General features: G+C 48.1%; 2 protein-coding genes across 2 annotated transcripts in view; one reads left to right on the top strand and one right to left on the bottom strand.

Moving 5' to 3' along the window:
• vstm2la (V-set and transmembrane domain containing 2 like a) overlaps nucleotides 1-2,352 on the top strand; it is a 30,083-nt gene extending 27,731 nt beyond the window's left edge. Inside the window, exon 4 of the mRNA XM_076026588.1 lies at nucleotides 242-2,352. Within this exon, the coding sequence (XP_075882703.1) occupies nucleotides 242-682 (441 nt within the window). The 3' untranslated portion in view covers nucleotides 683-2,352. The remainder of the gene's footprint in view (nucleotides 1-241) is intronic.
• A 2,167-nt stretch (nucleotides 2,353-4,519) lies between these two features.
• tti1 (TELO2 interacting protein 1) lies at nucleotides 4,520-18,838 on the bottom strand. Its single transcript, XM_076026576.1, has 14 exons — nucleotides 18,687-18,838; nucleotides 17,578-18,315; nucleotides 16,979-17,316; nucleotides 16,244-16,502; nucleotides 15,946-16,123; nucleotides 15,592-15,869; nucleotides 14,810-15,244; nucleotides 13,572-13,731; nucleotides 12,543-12,710; nucleotides 12,114-12,265; nucleotides 11,434-11,574; nucleotides 10,735-10,939; nucleotides 5,152-5,239; nucleotides 4,520-5,056 (listed from the first exon to the last, which is right to left on the bottom strand). The coding sequence occupies exons 2-14, from the start codon at nucleotides 18,301-18,303 to the stop codon at nucleotides 4,846-4,848; spliced, it is 3,339 nt and encodes a 1,112-aa protein (XP_075882691.1). The 5' UTR covers nucleotides 18,304-18,315; nucleotides 18,687-18,838; the 3' UTR covers nucleotides 4,520-4,845.
• Between the last annotated feature and the right edge of the window lie 361 nt (nucleotides 18,839-19,199).

The raw sequence follows: 19,199 nt of genomic DNA, 5'->3' as shown, positions 1-19,199 counted from the left end.
TATATTCCAAGATTCATTCAATATATTCAGAGTTTAATTCAATATATTCAAAGTTTCATTCAATATATTCAGAGTTTCATTCAATATATTCAGTATTCCATTCAATACATTCAAATATTATTATCCTGAACTGATCTATCTATCTATACATATATATTATTAGCTTTTTGAAAAATATAACCCCCTGCCCCCTGTACTTTGCCCGCTGAGTTCCAGTATTTACCCCTTCTCTCCCCGGCAGGTGGTGAAAGTCGTGGGTAGCAACATCTCCCACAAGCTCCGCCTCTCGCGGGTCAAAACGTCCGACGAGGGCACCTACGAGTGCCGCGTCATCGACTTCAGCGACGACGCCGGCGCCCGCCACCACCGCGTCAGGGCCTACCTGCAGGTGGTGCCGGAGAGCGAGGGCGCCGCCGCCGCCGCCACCACCGCCACCGGCGGCCGCAGCGACAACTTCGAGGGCCTGGACGACACCAAGGCGGGGGTGGCGTTCGAGGACGGGATGGGGGCGAGTCACCAGCGCCAGGCTCACGGGCACCACGGCAAGAGGCCCTCGACGCAGGAGCACCACGGCCACAGCCACGGCCAGCAGCACAGGGCGGGAAAAGAGCTGCAGAAGAAGGAGGCGGACAGGAGCCACAGCCACAATGACTGCGGCAACGAGCCCAGCTGCACACCGTAGATGTTGGCTTACGCAAGGATTGCATACCGTGATGCGTGTCGCGGCGTCAAAAGCCACTCCTCCTACACGGTGCGCATACCCCGAATCCCTTCAACGCCACAGATTCAGATTTGCAGCGCTGCAAACTGTGCTGAAAAATTAGTGTTTTTTTGTTTTTTTTCTTCTTTTTTGCTTTTTCTTTATGTTTTTTTTTTTTGCTTTCTTGTTACTGTTGTTGCCGTGCGCAGACTGCAAGGAACTGGGCTCGACATTCAGCCAGGGGGGTTTGGAGGAGGGGCTGATGTTGTCCCCAAACAGACTTCTTCTTGCCACTTACCCATCATCCTCTTGTACTTTGCATTCTGTAAATGGCTCAGCTGCGATGTCGCGCTTGTCTCACTGCCTTACTTCACAGATTCACAGAATCTTTTGCTCTTTTTTTGCATTTTCACCAGGAGCCACCGTTAGCGTAGAGATCTGTATCCCCCCCCACCCCCCACCCCGACCAAAAAACAAAAAACCTCTTCTTGTGCAGGTGCAAAGCGCTAAGCTGCACTCGACCCCAGAGCAGCAGCGCTCATCAAGGACAGACTTTGCGTGAATCTGTTCCCGTTTTCTTGCACAGCCGAGGAAAAACGCCCAGGGTTTCTTTTCCGAAGCTATGAATTTTTCATGCGACAGATAATATTCTCTTTGTTTAGTTTTTTTCCTCCGACGTCACGCTGCGGGTTTCATCCGTTCACACCTGATCACGCTGAGAGAAATCAATTTCAAAAACTGGAAAAATGGTTGCTCCGACGATATGTCGGTCACAGTCGGGCAGCGGGTTTGTTTAGCTGTTAGCTAGCTATTAGCGTGAGGGGCGGAGTTAGCTGTGGCTAGCTGCATTGTCCGCGAAGCAGCAAACAGCCGTTTAATTAAAGCTTGCTAGCGGAGCTCTTTTGGGCAAAAAAACAAACAGATTTAATAAGACTGCTTTCTATGGGAGATTGACAAGATGGAAGAGTGAAAATGTCAAGAGTTGAAATTGATCCGAGTAATCGAGCCGCTGACCTATGTTGATTTGGAAATGCTTTGAAAAGATCAAAATCTGAGCTACCGGTTAAACAAGAATGCTTCTAATTTGGTGATGCGTAACATCAAAGCACTTTTGTGTGAAAGAGACATTGTTTGGGATGCGCCTCACTGCACCCAACCAAATGGAGCTCCCTCATGCTAATGCTTTGTGGCCTCGTTGCTCATCAATCATTTAAAAAAAATAAAAAAAAAGAAAGAAAAAAGAAGAAGAAAAAGGCCTCAATCCTCTCCACTACAAGCCTCTAATCCACCCTGTATATATGACTGTATAATATGGAATAAAGTGAGTGCATGTCCAGTAATTTTCTTAGCAAAAAAAAGAAAGAAAAAAAGAAAACTTTTCCAAACAAAACATACACGGTGTTTTAATCCAGGACACGTTTTTGTCTTTGACTGGTTTCGCTTTCAAATTGAGTGCTGTCCTCTCGGATTCCTTTGTCTGTTTTTAGACCTTTAGTCCTGTCAAATCTCCGTCCAAAGCCATGTTCCTCTCTTGCTTTACTGCTCTCCAGAAGTGCTGTACAGACAGATGAATGACACCCTCTTTTCATAGCTGCTCACAAAGGAGGTTCTACCCCCCCCCCCCCCCCCCCCACCCCCCAACCCCTCACGACGCCTCCCGCCCCAACTCCTTAACGTAACTTAGTACTTCAGCAGTGTTTCCTTAAAACCACTGTGTAGGAGTGTCGCCGTGTTTTAGAACCTGGGACTAAAGAGGTTTGAGACTATGTTTGTTTTGTTTTTGGTTTTTTGCCAGTTAAGTTCATTTTTATTTACAATCTTAATTATTATTTGGTGTGTGTGTGTGTGTATGGATGTTTGTGTGTGTGTGTGTGTGTGTGTGTGTATGTGCTTGAAGCTCTGGACAATTCTGGACTCTGAAGGGACTGAGATGCTGTGATTGCTGGTGACAAGCTGGAATAAGATGCTGTCGGTGTAACGCTGGAATTGGCCCGATACGAACTGCCTCCAGTCATGGTCCCAATGCCGCGAGGGACTTGTCTTCTTCTATATTAACCATCCAGAGGAACTACAGCGCCCCCATGGACGACTGGTGACTGGCATTTTTTTTTTCTTTTTCCCCTGTGACCTTCTTGGTAGGTAGCTGAGAATGGGATTGCAGCTCAAAAAGAAGAACAGAGGGAGGGGAAAATGTAAATTTCTTGGAGAATGTTTGGTCTCAAACTAAGTGTACGGCTTTATCAAAAAGAAATAAATTGTATATGAAACAACCGTAGCTCTCCGGCTGCTTTTCTCACCGTGAAGAGAGGGGAGGACACCGACGTATTCAAATGGACTTGAGCAGTCGGGCCGCATTTGCAGCCCAGAGCTAATTGTGGATGTCAGCTCGGCCGTGTGTCGGCTGTGTTCTAGAAATGAAAGGATAGTCGGCATTAGGCGCTTGCCCGTGTGTAATCGCTGCTGCCAAAGCCTTGTTGCAGTTGACTAATGGCACCGTGGTCAGCACTGGCAGCTGGATAAATAGCAACAACGCGGGACGAGATAAAGAGGCGCCTGCTAGCGTTAAGCCAAGTCGACTAAATACAAAACACATGGCCGTCTTGTCTCCCGCCCAACGCTGGAAGGCTCATGCGTTCATTACAGGGCAAAGAGGTCCAAGGGTCTTTGGTAGCACACAGAACTTCCTGTTTCCTGTCTGTGGAACAACCTGAGAAGGCCCTGCAGGGCTTTGAGGGAACATCGGGTACAAAGGAAGAGCAGCCTGTCACCTGAAGCACACAACCATCCAATGCCATCAAACATGTTGCAATGCAGCACCTGCCTTCTAATTTTACTGCAACCACATTGCTTATTAGTTACATTTAAATGAGCACTGTGACAAGTACCTCAAGTAATAACCTATGTACAATATAAATGATATAATATGCAGAAATGATAGCAACACAAATAATTTAGTAGTCATGGAGGTAATCGTGCTCCTTTAAAGCCTTGTTTATTATCATTAGTCTCAGATAGTAATTAGTAAACTAAGTAACTAGAAAATATTCATTATTGTGATTTTTAATGTTGGAGTGAGATACAGTTAGGGTTGGAGTTACGGTTAGGGTAAGGGTTGGACGTTAGGGTTTGAGTTGGGGTTAGAGTTAGTGTTGGTGTTGGTGTTGGGATTGGGGCTGAGGTTGGGTTTAGGAATGGGATTGGGGTTCTGGTTAGGAATGGGTTGGAGTTGGGGTTAGAGTTAGTGTTGGGGTTAGGATTGGGGTTGAGGTTGGGTTTAGGAATGGGATTGGGGTTCTGGTTAGGAATGGGTTGGGGTTCTGGTTAGGAATGGGTTGGAGTTGGGGTTAGAGTTAGTGTTGGGGTTACGATTGGAGTTGAGGTTGGGTTTAGGAATGGGATTGGGGTTCTGGTTAGGAATGGGTTGGAGTTGGGGTTAGGATTGGGGTTGAGGTTGGGTTTAGAAATGGGATTGGGGTTCTGGTTAGGAATGGGTTGGAGTTGGGGTTAGAGTTAGTGTTGGGGTTAGGATTGGGGTTGAGGTTGGGTTTAGAAATGGGATTGGGGTTCTGGTTAGGAATGGGTTGGAGTTGGGGTTAGAGTTAGTGTTGGGGTTAGGATTGGGGTTGAGGTTGGTTTTAGAAATGGGATTGGGGTTCTGGTTAGGAATGGGTTGGAGTTGGGGTTGGAGTTGGGTTAGTGTTGGGGTTGGAGACACATTTTTACCTCTAAAATACTGGTGCTTCAAACATGGGAAAAGGCCTGAGGTGTTTGGGAGAAAATAACCCTGAACTAAATAATTACTCAAACCAGCTCACAGGACATAATTAAGAATTTATTTTTAAGATAGGACAATATCAATACCAGTTGGGCACAATGAGTGCAGTTTGATGAAGAGCAATCGCTGAACGCCTCCTAATGTAGAAGAGCTGTCAGACAGCTTCCTGCTTTGCTTTGATCCTGAAGCCAGAGTTCAACAGTTTTGCTTCGCTTTCTCTCTTTGAAAACAGAGCAGCGAACTCCCCGAATGTTAATTCAAACTAACCCGTCCGCCGCTTCTCGGCCAAACCGTCCACATCTCCTCCTTTTCCAGCAACCTGCAGTCGCTCAGGATGACGGACGAGTCGGCCGTGTCAATCACCGACTTGTTAGTCGACCGACTGGCCGACGGCTCGGAACTCCTCCTCACTTAGCAGTTTGAGCACGTTGTCCGAGAACTCGTCTCTCTGTCGGCCCATGCCGCTCAGCTGCACCGGCGGCAGGTCCGGGTGGGGCGGCCGGTACGGCCACGGGCAGTGCACTTCGTTCAGAGTGAACCAGAAGGCGTCCGGATCCACCTGGATCAGGTGTCGGAAAACACTGCGTGGAGAGGAAGCGAGGCGCAGATATAATAAAAACACACTGTGTGCTTCCTGGTCCTGCACATTTACATTTACTATTGAGTGTGGACTCACCTCAGGCTGGCTTCTTGCAGTCTGATTGGTTGTCTACAGCTCAGGTAGGGCAGGCACGCCTCACTAACAGCATCCAGGTCTGTCTCACCTGCAGAAAAATACAAAATTGAGATTAATAAAAAAAAAGAGAGAAATATTTCATATTCATTTATTTTTATGGCAGACACTACTGAAGCAACCTCACATGTTTATTTAATAATAACAATAATAACAGCATAATTAGCCTTCTGTTCACAGCCTTCCACAAAAACAACTAAATGTGGTTTTGGGTTTTAGCTTCTGGCTAATGCTAATACTCTGCTGGACTCTCAGCATGCTTGGAAGGGGACAACACAAGGGGGCGGAGTCAATACCTGCCCAGAGGTATGGTCATTAATCCAAGAGAGGTATGAGTGCCCTTTGTGACATCACCAAAGAGTTGATCGCCACAGTGTTTTAGCACAAACTTTCAGATGATGGGCACAAGCGAAAGAAGTCAGTGAGGGACATTCATCACTGTAGGTTCACTTCCAGGTTCGTGGGGAAAAAAAACAATCTTAACTTCTGGATTAATTATAAATAAAAGTCTCATTTATTATTAGAGCCACGTTAAAAAAGAAACAGGGCCGTAAATAACTTCTACTTTTCACACTGGGGGATAAAGATATTCACAGCGGCCGACCGGCATTAAAACCAGCTCGGCTAGATGAGAGATTGGACAGGGTGGAGCAAAAGGATGAAAGAGAAAAGAAGATGAAAGGGGTATAAAAAAAAAGGGAGGGGAGGAAAAAGTCGAAAAGTGCTGAGATGACTGAGAAGAGGAAAAAAAAAAAAATCACAGCAGGACGGACGTTCCCTGGTTTCTGGAATTCACACATTTCAGCTCCTGGGTGAGATGAAATGGGAACCTCGCCTTCCTTTCAAGTCTTTGCCCTCCTCTTCCAGTGATAAGTCCTGCACTGAGCCACCTGCTTGCCTCTCACCGGAACCTTCCGCAGCGCCGCCGCCCGCTCCCTCCAACCGTTTGACATTCTACTATTTCATCCCCACTTTTTCCCTCTCTCTGTCTCTCTCTCTCTCTCTCTCTCTCTGTCTCTCTCTCTCTCTCTCTCTCTCTCTCTCTCTCTCTCTCTCTCTCTGCAGACACTTTCCTAAAGCTGCAAACTGGGCTGCCTTTCAAGCCTCATTTCAAAACAGGCCTCCTATCCCTCAGCGCTCACTCCATTTGCCAATTCAAACCCACACTCGGCCTGATCCCGAGCCCGCTCGCTCGCTCGCCCGCCCGCTCCCTCGCTCTCTCGCTGTGTGTGTCAGGAATAAAAGCAGCTGTGCACATTTCAGAGCTAAACGGGATTATTCGCCGTTCGCTTTTATCTCCTTTTCTCCGCTCCCCATTCCGCGGCCACACTCGTCGCCCGTAGTCTTTTCTGTGGCGTCAAGGTGCTTCTGGAGGGGTGGGGGGGTGGGGGGAGAGGCAGGGGAAGTGAGAAATACTTAAGAGGAGAGGGTCAGGTGCTGTCAGACTTTGAGGTAAATGAATAACGGGGCGGAAGCCGAGCGGCGCCGAGACGTATTATTTGCCTCAGTCACTCTGCGTCGCCCCCCCCCCCCCGACCCCTCTCCGCACCCCTCTCCGTGTGACTGAGGCCCGGTAATTGGCTTGCTGCAGGCATCCCAGAGGTACGCCGGAGCCAAATCGGCATTCACATGGGTAAGGAGGCTGCAGCCGCTCCCTGTGTCTCTGCTGCTCTTTCACATTCTGGACAACTCTGGAAACTCCGGCTCTCCGGGAGAGCAGAGAGGGAGGAAACATTTAAAACGGCAGGGAATTTAAAGCTAGCCAGAGGTTTTTTTTTCTACCAACGATGCGTCTCTGCATCCTGTCTGTGCGACACTCTTTGCGTCGGTAACGGTCTGCACACGCAAAACAGAGTGACAACCTTGAAGGTTCAATGTTTTCTAATACGAACATGAGTGCTAACACTGTGTTTGACGACGCTCATCTGTGTGTCTCTAATAGTGTTGTCACGATACTGGATTTCAGACGTCGATACGATATTTTGATGTTCAGATTTTCGACGCTAGCAGCCGCAGCATTTTGGTCAGCGGGCGAGGCGGTGGAGATTGCGCTGAAGTCGCGCGGAAGTTTCGTCAACGCACGTCGAGTATCGATACTGAGGGAAAAGTCATATTGAACCGTTTCCGGTTTTCAATATCGATATTTAACCGATCTATCAATATTTTTCACAGGTACTTTTACTCAAGGGGTTAGTGACCACACCCCCCTCAGACCACCAGATAGTTTTTGTCTCCTTCATGTGGAAGGTTCAGGAAAAAAAAGGCGTCGGTTTTTAGAAGCTAGCTGCTTTCTCGACATTCTCCATAATTTATCTCGCACGGCTGCTCCACCGGCGTTCCGGAGGGAGAAATAAAGCTGTGGAAACCGGAATGATAAGGCAGCTTCCCGGGAACTTCAATGCGACGGGAAACGTACACTTCTCATTTTCTGAACGCGACGCCGCATATGAGAGTTGTAAATAAAACATCTGACGGGGAGGAAGGGACGCCGCTGTAATTGCCTTTTCCGCTCTCTAGGGGTCCTGCCGTGGCTGCAGGCTGCCGGTTCCTCCCAGCGCCGCTCACGTCACGAGGAAAATCGTTCCTCTTTCTCTGGGATGGAACACACGGCTGACGAACTCAACGCTGCAAAATGCACCACAAGGGCCAGAAAATAATCACCTGGCTCTAATGGCTCTTGTTGTTCAGCTGCTCGTGCTACAGCCACTAATGTGCACTGGTGGCAGTGGAGCTGAGGAGTTTCCAAAACATGTTTTGCATTCGCCAGTAGTGGTGGAGGCACTGAGTCTGTCAATACAGCCACCGTTTTAGAGTCTCAATATAGATTTAAATGGTGTGTTTTTGTTAAATAGACAGAAAACTGTTTATCCAACAGGTAGTACTGCCTTTAATATTGCAGTTTAGTCCTCCTAGCTTCCTCACAGGTACATCATCCAGAGGAATTTAACCCGCTGTGTGTGTGCGTGTGTGCGCGCGCTGCAAACAGCATTTTTCAAACCTCTGCCTTCTAATCTTGAGCTCCCAAACCACGGCACTGCAGCCCTGTCACTACTTGCGGCTCTGCAGACAGCTCAGCTCCCCCCTGTGACACATGACGCCGGACAGGCGCTAACTGCTTATCCATGTGCGACGAGCCCCGGTGGGGGAAATGTCACATGTGTGGCCAGAGTTAACGTATCACTGCAGTGGTGGGGAAAGATATTAAATAAAAAAAGAGTGGGGGGGGGGGGGGAGACTGCGCACAGCTATCATTCAAGATTTCAAGTTCAGAATCTCACGTATCCACCTTGGCGAGCTCCAAACACAGAGAGTTTTCAACTTGAACTGGTGTTTTTCCTTTTAGTTACAAGCAAACCAGGAGGCGTCGAGGTGCAAGTCCTGCTGCTGCTAAGAGGATCAGTGCACGTGCTTAGTGTTGCCAACTTTCATTCAGAAAAATAAAGGAGTCACGACCGACGCAGGCGAGTTCCTTGCCACTAGCGGTAAATTACAACTTAAAACAAGGTTTCAAAAAAGTATACGGTTCACACAGATTGAACTGCTTGGTTACCAGCAGACATTAGAACTACGCTGAGTGTTTCAATCGGATTGAAATACTCGAATATTTTTACACAACAGTCAAAGTGCAGGATGGATGGAATAAAATAAATAGGGCTGAACAGAACAAGCGATACCGATGCGTAGCCTGCTCTACGCAAGCTACGCAGATTGCGGTTTGAATGCAAACTACGGAAACCAACGGGAGTTTGCATGCGTAATAAATTGACGTCCGAGCCAACTTGGAATTACGGGACAAACGCGTGGCTTTAAAATGGGACGCACCATTTCACTGTCCAATATGGGAATGTTCTGTATCTCAAGGGACGGCTGGCAACTCTACACACGCTGCAGCAGCAACGGTTTTATCAAAACTGGAGGGTATTTTAGAAATGTGTTGTAATGAATCCCCTCCCCCACCTTTCAAATGTTTTCTAAGAGCTCTTGCCCAGACGGCTGTGTGAAATAAATGAGGCAAATTTGAGAAACCATCCATTCGACGCGTCGGGCGACAACAACAAACACAGTATTGATTTGTTCGAGGGTGCGATCACAACAAGCTGCCGCTGAAACAAAACAACAATTCTCTCCTGCAGCTCTTTCAGCCGTCGCTCCAGAACATTTCACCCGCCCGAGCGAACCCGTTGGGACGCAGGAGTGACGGGAGGTCCAACCGCCGCTGCATTGCGAGACTCTCTCAGCACCACTTGAGGTCATTTCCTTCTTTGCACGAGTCGTTCCAGCGCTGCGGGAAGGGAACGCGGAGCAGCGGCGGAGAACCCGGCGAGAGACAGACCTCGCGACATAATGGCTGACGCGCGCCTCATAATCACATCCGCTGGCAGCACGCTGAGAGCCTCGGGTGAAACACTTTGCGCTGCGGCGCTGAAACCAAGGCCGTCGCTACACAAACGCACGCACACACACACACACGCACGCACGCACGCACACACGCACACACACACACGCGCGCGCGCGGCTGTAAAAGACGTTCGGCTCTGCCGCTAATCAGCGGAACGACCCCCTGCCTCATCCGGGTGATCAGCGAGCAGATTTAACGCGGTGATAACAGCCGCTTCCTCCTGCTCCGCTGTGACGGAGTGGAGCCGGAGGGGGAAAAGGTTCTTCCTCCTCCTCCAGCGGACTGCACAGTGTTTCGCGATGGGAACCAAAAAAAAAAAAAAGGAGGACCGATTAAAAATCAGAGTACAGACGTCTCTCCCGCGTTCAACTTTTCTGGATGCAACACTGCCGCATCACCCCCCCCCCCCAAAAAAAAAAAACAAAAAAACGCAGCGGGAGAATAAAGAAAACGACGGATTCGCAATGTGACGCAACACTGCCATCTGGTGGCAAATACATGGCACTACGTATGTAGTTTTTTTGGGGCCAGGGAGTGAAAACATCCAAAAACAAAACATTTTTAAAGAATAAATTATTGATTACTTATATTTGTTGAATTACAATTAAACTACTGGATTGTTGACAGTTTTACTGGGGACACCTTATCAGAATGAATCAAGGGTTATGACTGTTATTATGAACTTACCAAAGATTACAGTCTTTTGACTATTTTTGCAATTTCGTCATTTACTGTGTAGCTGATATACATGCTGTGTAAAAACACAGCTTTGTTTGCCGTTTTGTGAGTGCTGACCTCATGGGTGACACAGGTTAGGTGGACAGCAAGAATATGTGTGTATATGTGTGTTTTTTTTAGTTATACACATAGGATATATATCATGTTTGTATGTATGTGTATGTATTTATTTATTTTTTTTTAACAGACCTGCTCCTGTCACAGATTGCCACGACAGTCAGATTTTATGAGCAACATACTCACACTCTATAAAATAGTCACAACCTATTCGATGACTGAAAACTGAAATGGACGTTTCCATTGATATGAAACAGGATGTTTCAAAGATGCATGTTTTCTGCACCGTTACAGCAAGAAATGCCACATTTGAAGAGTTAGCAGAGCCTCACCCAGGTCCAGCCTCTGGCACAGGGAGCCCAGTCCCTGCAGCACGGCCAGCTGCAACTTGTAGGCCAGGGTGTGAGTGTACACGGGCCCGGCCTTGGCGCTGATGGGGGCCTGCCGCACCAGCGAGCAGCTCATCTTGGGCAGAATCTCTTTGGACACCCTCCTCCTCAGGAAGTCGCCGCACGTTTCGCCCAGCGTGCACAACACCTGGCGGAGGGACACACGACATGTCACATGCACAAACACACACGCATCACTATGGCGCATATTCTGCCAGCGGCTGGAGGAGACTTTTCAAACCGCTGTCTAATTCCGTCAGATCTTTGATGAGGTTTGTGGGGGGGGGGGCAGACAAAAATAGTCAGAGCGAGCGAGACTCTGACAGGAGACTAATTTAGAGCGACGTGAAAAATAGACTGACGTGCCGTGTTTGAAAAATAACCATAAAACACTCAGTGTGGTCTTCATTCATCAGGCATCAGGGGACGCTTTTCCGCAGCTTTGATTATTTAAGAGGCCCAAGAAAAGGCGACACAGGGGACGCAAACATCACGAAATGAAACTTTTTGCGCCTCTTTAAGGTTAAAGTTTTTTTTTTTAATTGCGCTTTTAGAGTTTTTTTGTCAAGCGCCACGTCAAGACGTTTCATGACATGATTTCCTTTGTCAGATGTCAGAGGGACGCAGATTGTTGCGCCGTACCCTGAAGGCCCTGAGGACAGCCAGCGGGTCGTCAGCCGTGAGTCTCTGCAGGAGGGGGGGCCAGCAGCGGTGGGCCATCGGCAGCAGCTCGTCCTCCTTCTCGCTCAGCATGCGCACGCACAGCTCCAGCACGTCCAGGACCTTCGCACAAACACACTCGCTTTTAGTAACAATGGCGAACTAAGCAACGACATCACATCTTTATGGACGGCAGATAAGAAATGAAGCTGAGTCGCTGGGAAATATCTGAGCATGCCGGTGAGTTGGCTCCAGTGAGCGTCACTGAGAAACAAGTGACTTGTCCAACAGCACCCTCTTGTGGATTTTTGAGGAAAATAATGCGCATTTTGCTGCTTTGCCAACTATTTGAACCACTTTAAAAAAAAAACAACTTTACTTCCTAAAATTAAAAAATAAATTCACCAGGAATACTTTGGTGTGTCACTCTGGGTGTCACAAATGTAGAGCGTAAAAAAACAGCAGCAGCTGGATTCTTCTCTGTTATTATCGTGTCATTACAGTGTTGGCTGAGTCTCGACCGGTCTTGACAAAAAATCCCGAGTCTAACCAGTCCGAGACCGAGACGAGGCCGAGGAAAAATGCCTCCAAGTCCGAGACCCTTAACAAGTGGTCTGGAGACCAAGTCCAGTCTCCAGTATGACAACAATAGTGGGCGGTACCTTGAGGCGGAGCCGGAGACTGGGGTCAGACAGCAGGTGGATGCAGCGCTCCATCACGTCCTTGGTGACGCTGAGGTGGGAGGGGAGCTCGGCTTTCACGTCGGGGCCGTACAGATCTTCAGCGTCCTCGCACTCGGCGGGAGGAGGCACCTCTGCAGAGACCACATGGACGGTCACCGACAGACCGACTGACAAGGACTGCAAAGCGCAATTTACTTTGTGCCAATTTGATTCCAGTTCCAGTTTGTGATGTCACAAAGGGCAGTGGTACCGCTCCCAGGCAGAGAAACAACACCTTATTTGTGGACCCCCCAAAACATCTGGACAGGACAGCATCATTTTCAGATATTGAGTAGGTGGGTGTAAACAAAGGGCTAAATATTTGTTTTGTTTTGTTTTTTCATGACTATTCATGCGTGGCTTTCCTACCCAGTTCATCAGTCAAGTCCTCCTCTATGCCGATGCCCTGGGCCAGCTCCTTCTGCCTGCGCTGGTCCAGCAGGAACTGGCGGATGTCGAACACGTCCCGCTCGGTGGAGCTCTGCTCTTTTCTGGGAGACTCGCTGGCCGTCGCCGGAGCGGAAGGAAACCACCTCGCTGGAGGAAGACAGCAGAACACAAGAACGGGTCCAGTTGAGAATGAAAAGTGGAACACGTTGTTTTACATAATGTAGGGCGGTGCCATGAATTGATTTCAAATCCAAATGGGATTTACTAGACAATGTTAACAAAAGGAAAATCTTAAAATCGATTTTCCTCTCGCATGCTTCCGGGCTGTGCGCCTCTAGAATTTTAGAAAATGTGAAAGTTTTGCACTTTATTCATTCACCTTTGTTCAAGATGATAGAAAAACCTTTTATTTTTAAAGTGATGTTTGGTGAAAGACAGTGAAGGTTGTCACTTTATCCACAGGGGGATTCAATTGTGGTTCTAAAGTTTTCACTTTATCCCCAAATAAAGCAACTTCATCTCTGTTTATGAGGAACCTGTTCATTTTCAAGCGAAGTTTGGTGCAAGTGAGGTTCTCACTTCATTAATCCCAGGGGATTCATCTTGGTTTGGTCAAGAAAATGAAGAAGAACCCAAGGAGGATTTACGGAATCTTTCAGTTGCACTTCATTCCCAATAGGCAAATTTGTTTGCTATTTTTCTTTAAAAAGAATAAAGATAAAATATTAAAAAATAATTTATTCCATTGTCTTTTGTAGTTTTACCAAAAAATAAATAAATTGAAATAAAAAAATCGAGTTTTCAGAGAAAAAAAAAATCTAAAAAAAGATTTTATTTTTGTCTAAAATCGCCCAGCCCTAATGTAATGTATGGATTACTTTTAGCACCTGCAAATAAACCGATAACTCTTTACTGTTTCCTTTGTGCTAACGTAAGCGATATTCCGTTGCGCCTCCCGTTTCGGTCACGTTGTCATTATTCTGTGACGGGGACGAGCTGCAGTCTCACCCAGGGCCTTCATGAGCGCGTGCAGCACGGAGCAGAAGAGCGCAGCCGTGCGCTCGTAGCTGAGATCCAGAGCCGTCAGCACGTCCTGGACGATGTCGGCCACCAGCGGCAGCAGGCTGCTGTCAGAGTGAGTCAACATCACCGTCAGCACCCGCGGAGCCTGAGACGAGCAGACGGAGACGTGATGAAGAACGTGTTCCTCGAGGGGCCCCGCCGAGGCCGTCGGCCCGGGTCGCCTGACTCGGTGTCTGCTGTCTGACAACGGCCTGATTGACGCCCGGTGTAAAACCGTCAGACTTTAAACCGTCTCAGCTGGCTGAATGATCAACATGACGCATCATGACTGGCGGCTGTGGTGGAAAACGGTCGTCCAGAATCATGTGGAATTCAATTTTTCTGGAACATTTATTTGGATGCCCCCTTTGAATGACTCATTGGTACAGTTATATTTACAAGGCCATACTCGGACTGTTGCCCACCTAAATCTGGAACTAGCTCAGATGGAGGAATGCTGATTCTTTTGGTTTGCGCTCAAATGATTACTTTGCTTTCAGTCCCATTTGTTTTTGTCTACTCTGCTCCTTCTACTTGGAACGTGTTGCAAAAAGACTGGAAATTGACTGAGCTCATTTCTTTAAATGCCTTTACATCCAGACTAAGAGCACTTGGGACAACCTCCTCATATTGTAACTGTTATACATATATAATATGACTGTCACTGTGAATTGCTGAAATTATTTAGCTCTAATGCCTCTTGGCCAGGACTCCCTTGGAAAAGAGGTTTTTAATCTCAGTGGGACTTTCCTGGCAAAAATAAATAAATAAAAAAATCCTCTTTAACTCAACACTTTTGCTCCACTTTGTTTTTACTCTGTCCAAAATCAATATAGCCTGAATACTAATTTAAATGCATGATGTCACAACACTAGTACTTACAAACTTATCATAATATTTATTGCATTTTTTTTTAATTAATTGTAATAAATAACAGCAGTTTTGACTGTCATTTATGGCAAACTGTTGACATAAAAAAGTCAAAATGAAGGAATAATGTCTATAAAAGACTTCTGATATTACATTCTGGGTTAATTAAAATTTTAACATTATTAATTAAATCATTTTTAAGATACTGATATTAGATGTTTATATCATACATTAAAAATGGCTTAAATCACATGCAGAGCAACCACCTGGTTTCTCTAAATCACTTCCTGATCATTTTCCAAGCCTGCTCTTACCTGCGGATGCTGGCTGAGCCTCTGCAGGTTGAGTGAGACGTCATTGAGCAGGTAGTCCGAGTTGTCGTTGATCAGCTCCTTCAGTGAGTCGTAGCCGCAGGCCCGGCTGATGTCCCACATGGAGCACAGCGCCGCCTGGCTGACGGCCAGCGTCTCCTCCCCGGCCTTCTCCAGGACGGCGTACAGCGACCTCATCAACAGGGGCCGGAAGTCCCGCCCCAGAGCCTGAGCGAAGCAGGCCACGCCCTCCAGCTGGATGCACAGCTGCCAGATGTTGCTGTTAAGCTGGTGGAAGGTGGAGGTGGACGGCGAGGAGGAGGAGGAGGAGGAGGAGGAGGAGGAGGAGGAGGAGGAGGGGACCAGCTGGAGGAGGTTTGTAGAGGTGGCGCTGATGCTGCTGTTGGATATGGAGAGCAGGCTGGACGGGCTGAGGAACTGCACGCAGGACCAAAGACATTATTGAAATGACTTTTAAAACACTGAAAAAATGGAAGAAAAACATCTATTTTACGACTAACTCACTATGAATAGAATTTCTTCAAGTTCTGCAGGCCGGATTAAAAAGCTTAGCGGACTGCAAATGGCCCCCGGGCTGTAGTTTGCCCATGCCTGAATTACAAATATGCAGGGGGTCCAACAGGACTGCAAAAAGGCTGAGAACCACTGTCCTACAGTACCCTCAGCATCCACCAGGGGGCTGCAGATCACACTTTGGTGGACCTCTGGTCGAAACCGTCTTATCAATTGAAAATAAAAAAAAATAAAAAAAAATCTGTGCTCACCTGCAGGTCCTGTCGGTCTCCCTCCGCCTCCTCGCTGCTGGTCATCAAGTGCCAGTTCCTCAGACTGGTGTACTCCTCCATCACGGACGTCACCGCCTCCTTGAGGTCGTCCAGGGTGACGGAGTGGGTCCGGCCCTCGCTCTCCGTCGCCACGCCGATGCCGGCGGCGCCCCGGACGATCTCATTCAGCACCATGGCCGCCTGCTTCCTGTACGCCGACGACTGCTGGTAGAGATCCAGGAAGTGGTCCGTCAGCAGGTAGACGTCGCCGTAGTAGCCTGCAGAGGGAGGGAAGCCAAGTTATGAAAATATGCGTCGCTGTCAAGTAGAAAGTAGGTGAGCCGCTTTACATACCGAGCGCCCGGCAGATTTCCATCAACACGGAGAAAATCTTGTCGTCCGTAAAGTAGAGGAAATTCTTCCTCTGTGTGTGAGCGCTGTGTGTGACTCCAGTGCTGGAGCCCATCTCTATGGCGGCCGTGTAACTCCTCTCCTCCACGATACGGATGTCCATCACGTCCAGCTCCAGAACCTGGAGGAGCAAACACAGGGTTTTTTGTTTTTCTTTTGACAAAAGTCCACCATGAAGACGAAAAGAAAACACAAACACACAACGACAAACTTGACTTGGTCGCCAAAGAGCCAAACTGACCTGCATGAGAGCTTTGGAGATCCTGTCCAGGTGCGCGGCCGAGTTCAGCACCACGGACACCAGCGGTCCCAGCACTTTCAAGTAGCCGAGGAACACGTTGAGGACAAACAGCTTCTTCTGGTCATCGGACGTCCTCATCAGCCTGGGCAGCGACGTGGCCAAAGAGTGGAGGTTCTCTGAGAGCACGTCGGTGAAGCTCTGCGTCCGGCCGCCGCAGCTCTGGTTCCTCCTCGACACCTCCGCCAGGGCGAGCTCACACCTGCAAGGTGACAAGGTTCATCCAACGTCCTCTGAAAGCTTCCACATTATGCAAAATTCAATGTATATTTTTGACAATAGTTTGATCATGGATTCCCTCTGGAATAAGAAGCAGGCATCCTTTACTGATTTGGTCTGATCCATTTTTTGGGAAAAGTGGAGCAAAAAAAGATGGAAGTTCTGGGAATTTAATCTTTGTGATGTCACAAAGGGCACTTCTAGCATCAACATCTGAAGTATTTGTGTGTCTGTGACACAAGAAAATAACTAACAAGAAGGTGTTGGTTCAAACCCCCAGAAACCACATCATGGCCGCCTTAATTTGCAGCAGCATTAGCAGGAAGGTAAAACAGAGTTTTAGCAGGAGGCTGTAAACAGCGGGTTAAATGAGCCCTGACGAAAAGGGAAGATCTGAAAGTTGAAATATAATGGAACTTTATTTCCTAAAACCTGTGTCATCCTAAAACTGCACCACACCTCTTCCTGACTTGCGGCTCCTCATCGTTGACGGCGCCCACCAGTGCCTCCAGCAGGAGCCCCACGCACTCGCCCAGCGACTGGCTGCACCTGGCCAGCAGGTGGTCGCTCAGCTCCACCATCTCCAGTCTGACCCTCCAGTGCTGGTGGGCCGACGTGCAGGAGATGATCTTCTTCAGGAGCACCGACAGCTTCCCCGCCGTGGCCTTCAGCCAGTCTGGGGTCCGCCGCACCAGCAGCTGGCCGATTCTCCCCAGGTCCTGGCGGGGGGTCGTCTGGGCCTCGCTGGCCTGAAGCTGCTCGTCTTCCATCACAAGTCCAACAGTTCTGGACCAAATCTGAGGGCCAGTGCAAGTAAAAAGTTTATTCTATTGGAAAAATGAATGCCTGTGCTAACTAAAGGATTTATTACACTAGAATAGCCTAAATGTCCAATTCTTTTAATGAGTATAAATCACTCTTTCATTCAGATGCCACTGCACTGTTATTTATTTATATCTAAAAAGGATTTTGCAAGTATCTTTAAATAGATATCGAAAAAATAAACAAAACTCAATGATTAAAGTGATACAAAACAATACAAGAACAAAATAAAGTACCTTGATAGCTCTGACAGTGACTGTATGGCCTTGTCTCAGATCTCCTGTGATGACTCTGGTCACCGCCATGGTGATTCCAGGTAGGAATGAGGCCATGGTGCCGCCAACGGCAAAGGTCTCCTTTGAAGAAGGGACCACGTGGTCCCGGGAGCAGTCACACTGCAGACTCAAAGCCTGGAGGCACTTCAGAGCAGCCGCCTGCACGTCTCTGGATTTCTCCTTCTCCGCCAGGGCCAGCAGCAGTGAAACGGCGGCCCCCAGTCCAGGCATCATGCTGCTCTCGAACAGTTTCAAGACGATGTCGTCGTAAGCAGCGTGAAGCAGAGCGTCCAGACACCTCAGCACCGCCATTTTCAGCTCCTCCGACGTGTCCGCAGGCTTGCCAGGGTCGTTGTGGCAGCACAGGCAGAGGCAAAGCTCGGAGAGCAGGCCTTGGAGGGTCTCCCAGCTCTGGACGCAAGTGTTCTCCAAGACGTGGCTCAGGGTCTCGGCCACGGCCTGCACCAGTTTCTCCTTCTTGGGCCCGGGGGTTTTGAGGACGAAGCGGAGGGGGAAGAGGACGTACTCCTGCAGCTGCTGCAGCGCAGCATCGTTGACCTCCTTCAGCTGGCCACTCAGGGTCCCCACGTTGGCCGCAGTGGGCTCCCGGGTGAGCAGGACGCAGGCCGGCCGCAGGTAGGCAAAGGCGATCTTGGGGTCGCTGATCTGAGCCATGGCTGGAGGCATGGCGGCGGTCGGCTGAAAGACAAATGTGAGATACTGATTCAAAGACACCAATACACTATATCAAAAAAAAAAAAAAAGAAAAAAAGAAAAAAAAAAAAGAAAATACGTTGTTACATATAATAACACGGTCATTTACACTGTTGTGCCGTCCGCTTTACATCGGCGGTTGTTGCTGAGGTGATAACGAAGAACACAAACTGTAATGTGGACTTATTCCAAAGTATCACCGCCATATGACGTTCACGGTCATTTTACGATAAGTAGCAGTGTAAGAAAATATCAGCAGCATCATTGTGGACTGAGTCTGTCGAAGTTAGTCAGAGACAACCTACTGCCTTCATTGACGTGAACAAACAAACAAACAAACAAACGCGTCAGCCTACCTTTGCGTGACTGGCGTAGTGATGAGTGAACGCGTTCCGCCTCAAGATGAGAACATTTTATAGATTCACATGGTCACTGTAACGGGAGGATACCGTTCAGGTATTCATATTCAGCCACTGAGGAAAGCAAGCGAGTGGGCTCGACGTCATCACATTGCGGCGGCGGCGGCGCGCATCTTTGACGTAAGATAAACGCTTCCTGGTAGAGTGGTTTATTTTTAAAATAAAGGAGGCATTTTTCAGTGTGTCGAATTAAAAACGTTCACAATGCAAGAAACAGCAACAACACAAATATATAACCAATTATTTATTCTAAGCTTTGATTTTAACTTCAATTCAAATACACTGACTGATTAAATAGTTTAGTTTATACATGATTGGTTGCTTTATTTTGAAGAAATGTGATACACCTCATTCGCTACAGATGCCGGTGTCATGCCGAGATCTGCAGGTTCGCCGAGATGTGCATACGCCTCGCGGGAGCGCGCACCACGGCTACTCTCGGACAACGGC

Source organism: Nelusetta ayraudi, unplaced genomic scaffold, assembly GCF_046127955.1.
Source record: "Nelusetta ayraudi isolate G7.1 ecotype Tasmania unplaced genomic scaffold, CSIRO-AGI_Nayr_v1 ptg000019l, whole genome shotgun sequence".
NCBI classification, from domain to species: domain Eukaryota; kingdom Metazoa; phylum Chordata; class Actinopteri; order Tetraodontiformes; family Monacanthidae; genus Nelusetta; species Nelusetta ayraudi.
Note: the sequence above shows the minus strand (reverse complement) of the source record. Positions and strands in the feature narration are given on the sequence as shown.

Coding starts and splice junctions, on each gene's coding strand:
- tti1 (XM_076026576.1), bottom strand. CDS start 18,303: ATGCCTCCAGCCATGGCTCAGATCAGCGACCCCAAGATCGCCTTTGCC. Junction 16,503..16,978: donor GAGCCGCAAGTCAGGAAGAG/GTGTGGTGCAGT, acceptor GTCACCTTGCAG/GTGTGAGCTCGCCCTGGCGG. Junction 12,711..13,571: donor CGCGCTCATGAAGGCCCTGG/GTGAGACTGCAG, acceptor GTCTTCCTCCAG/CGAGGTGGTTTCCTTCCGCT.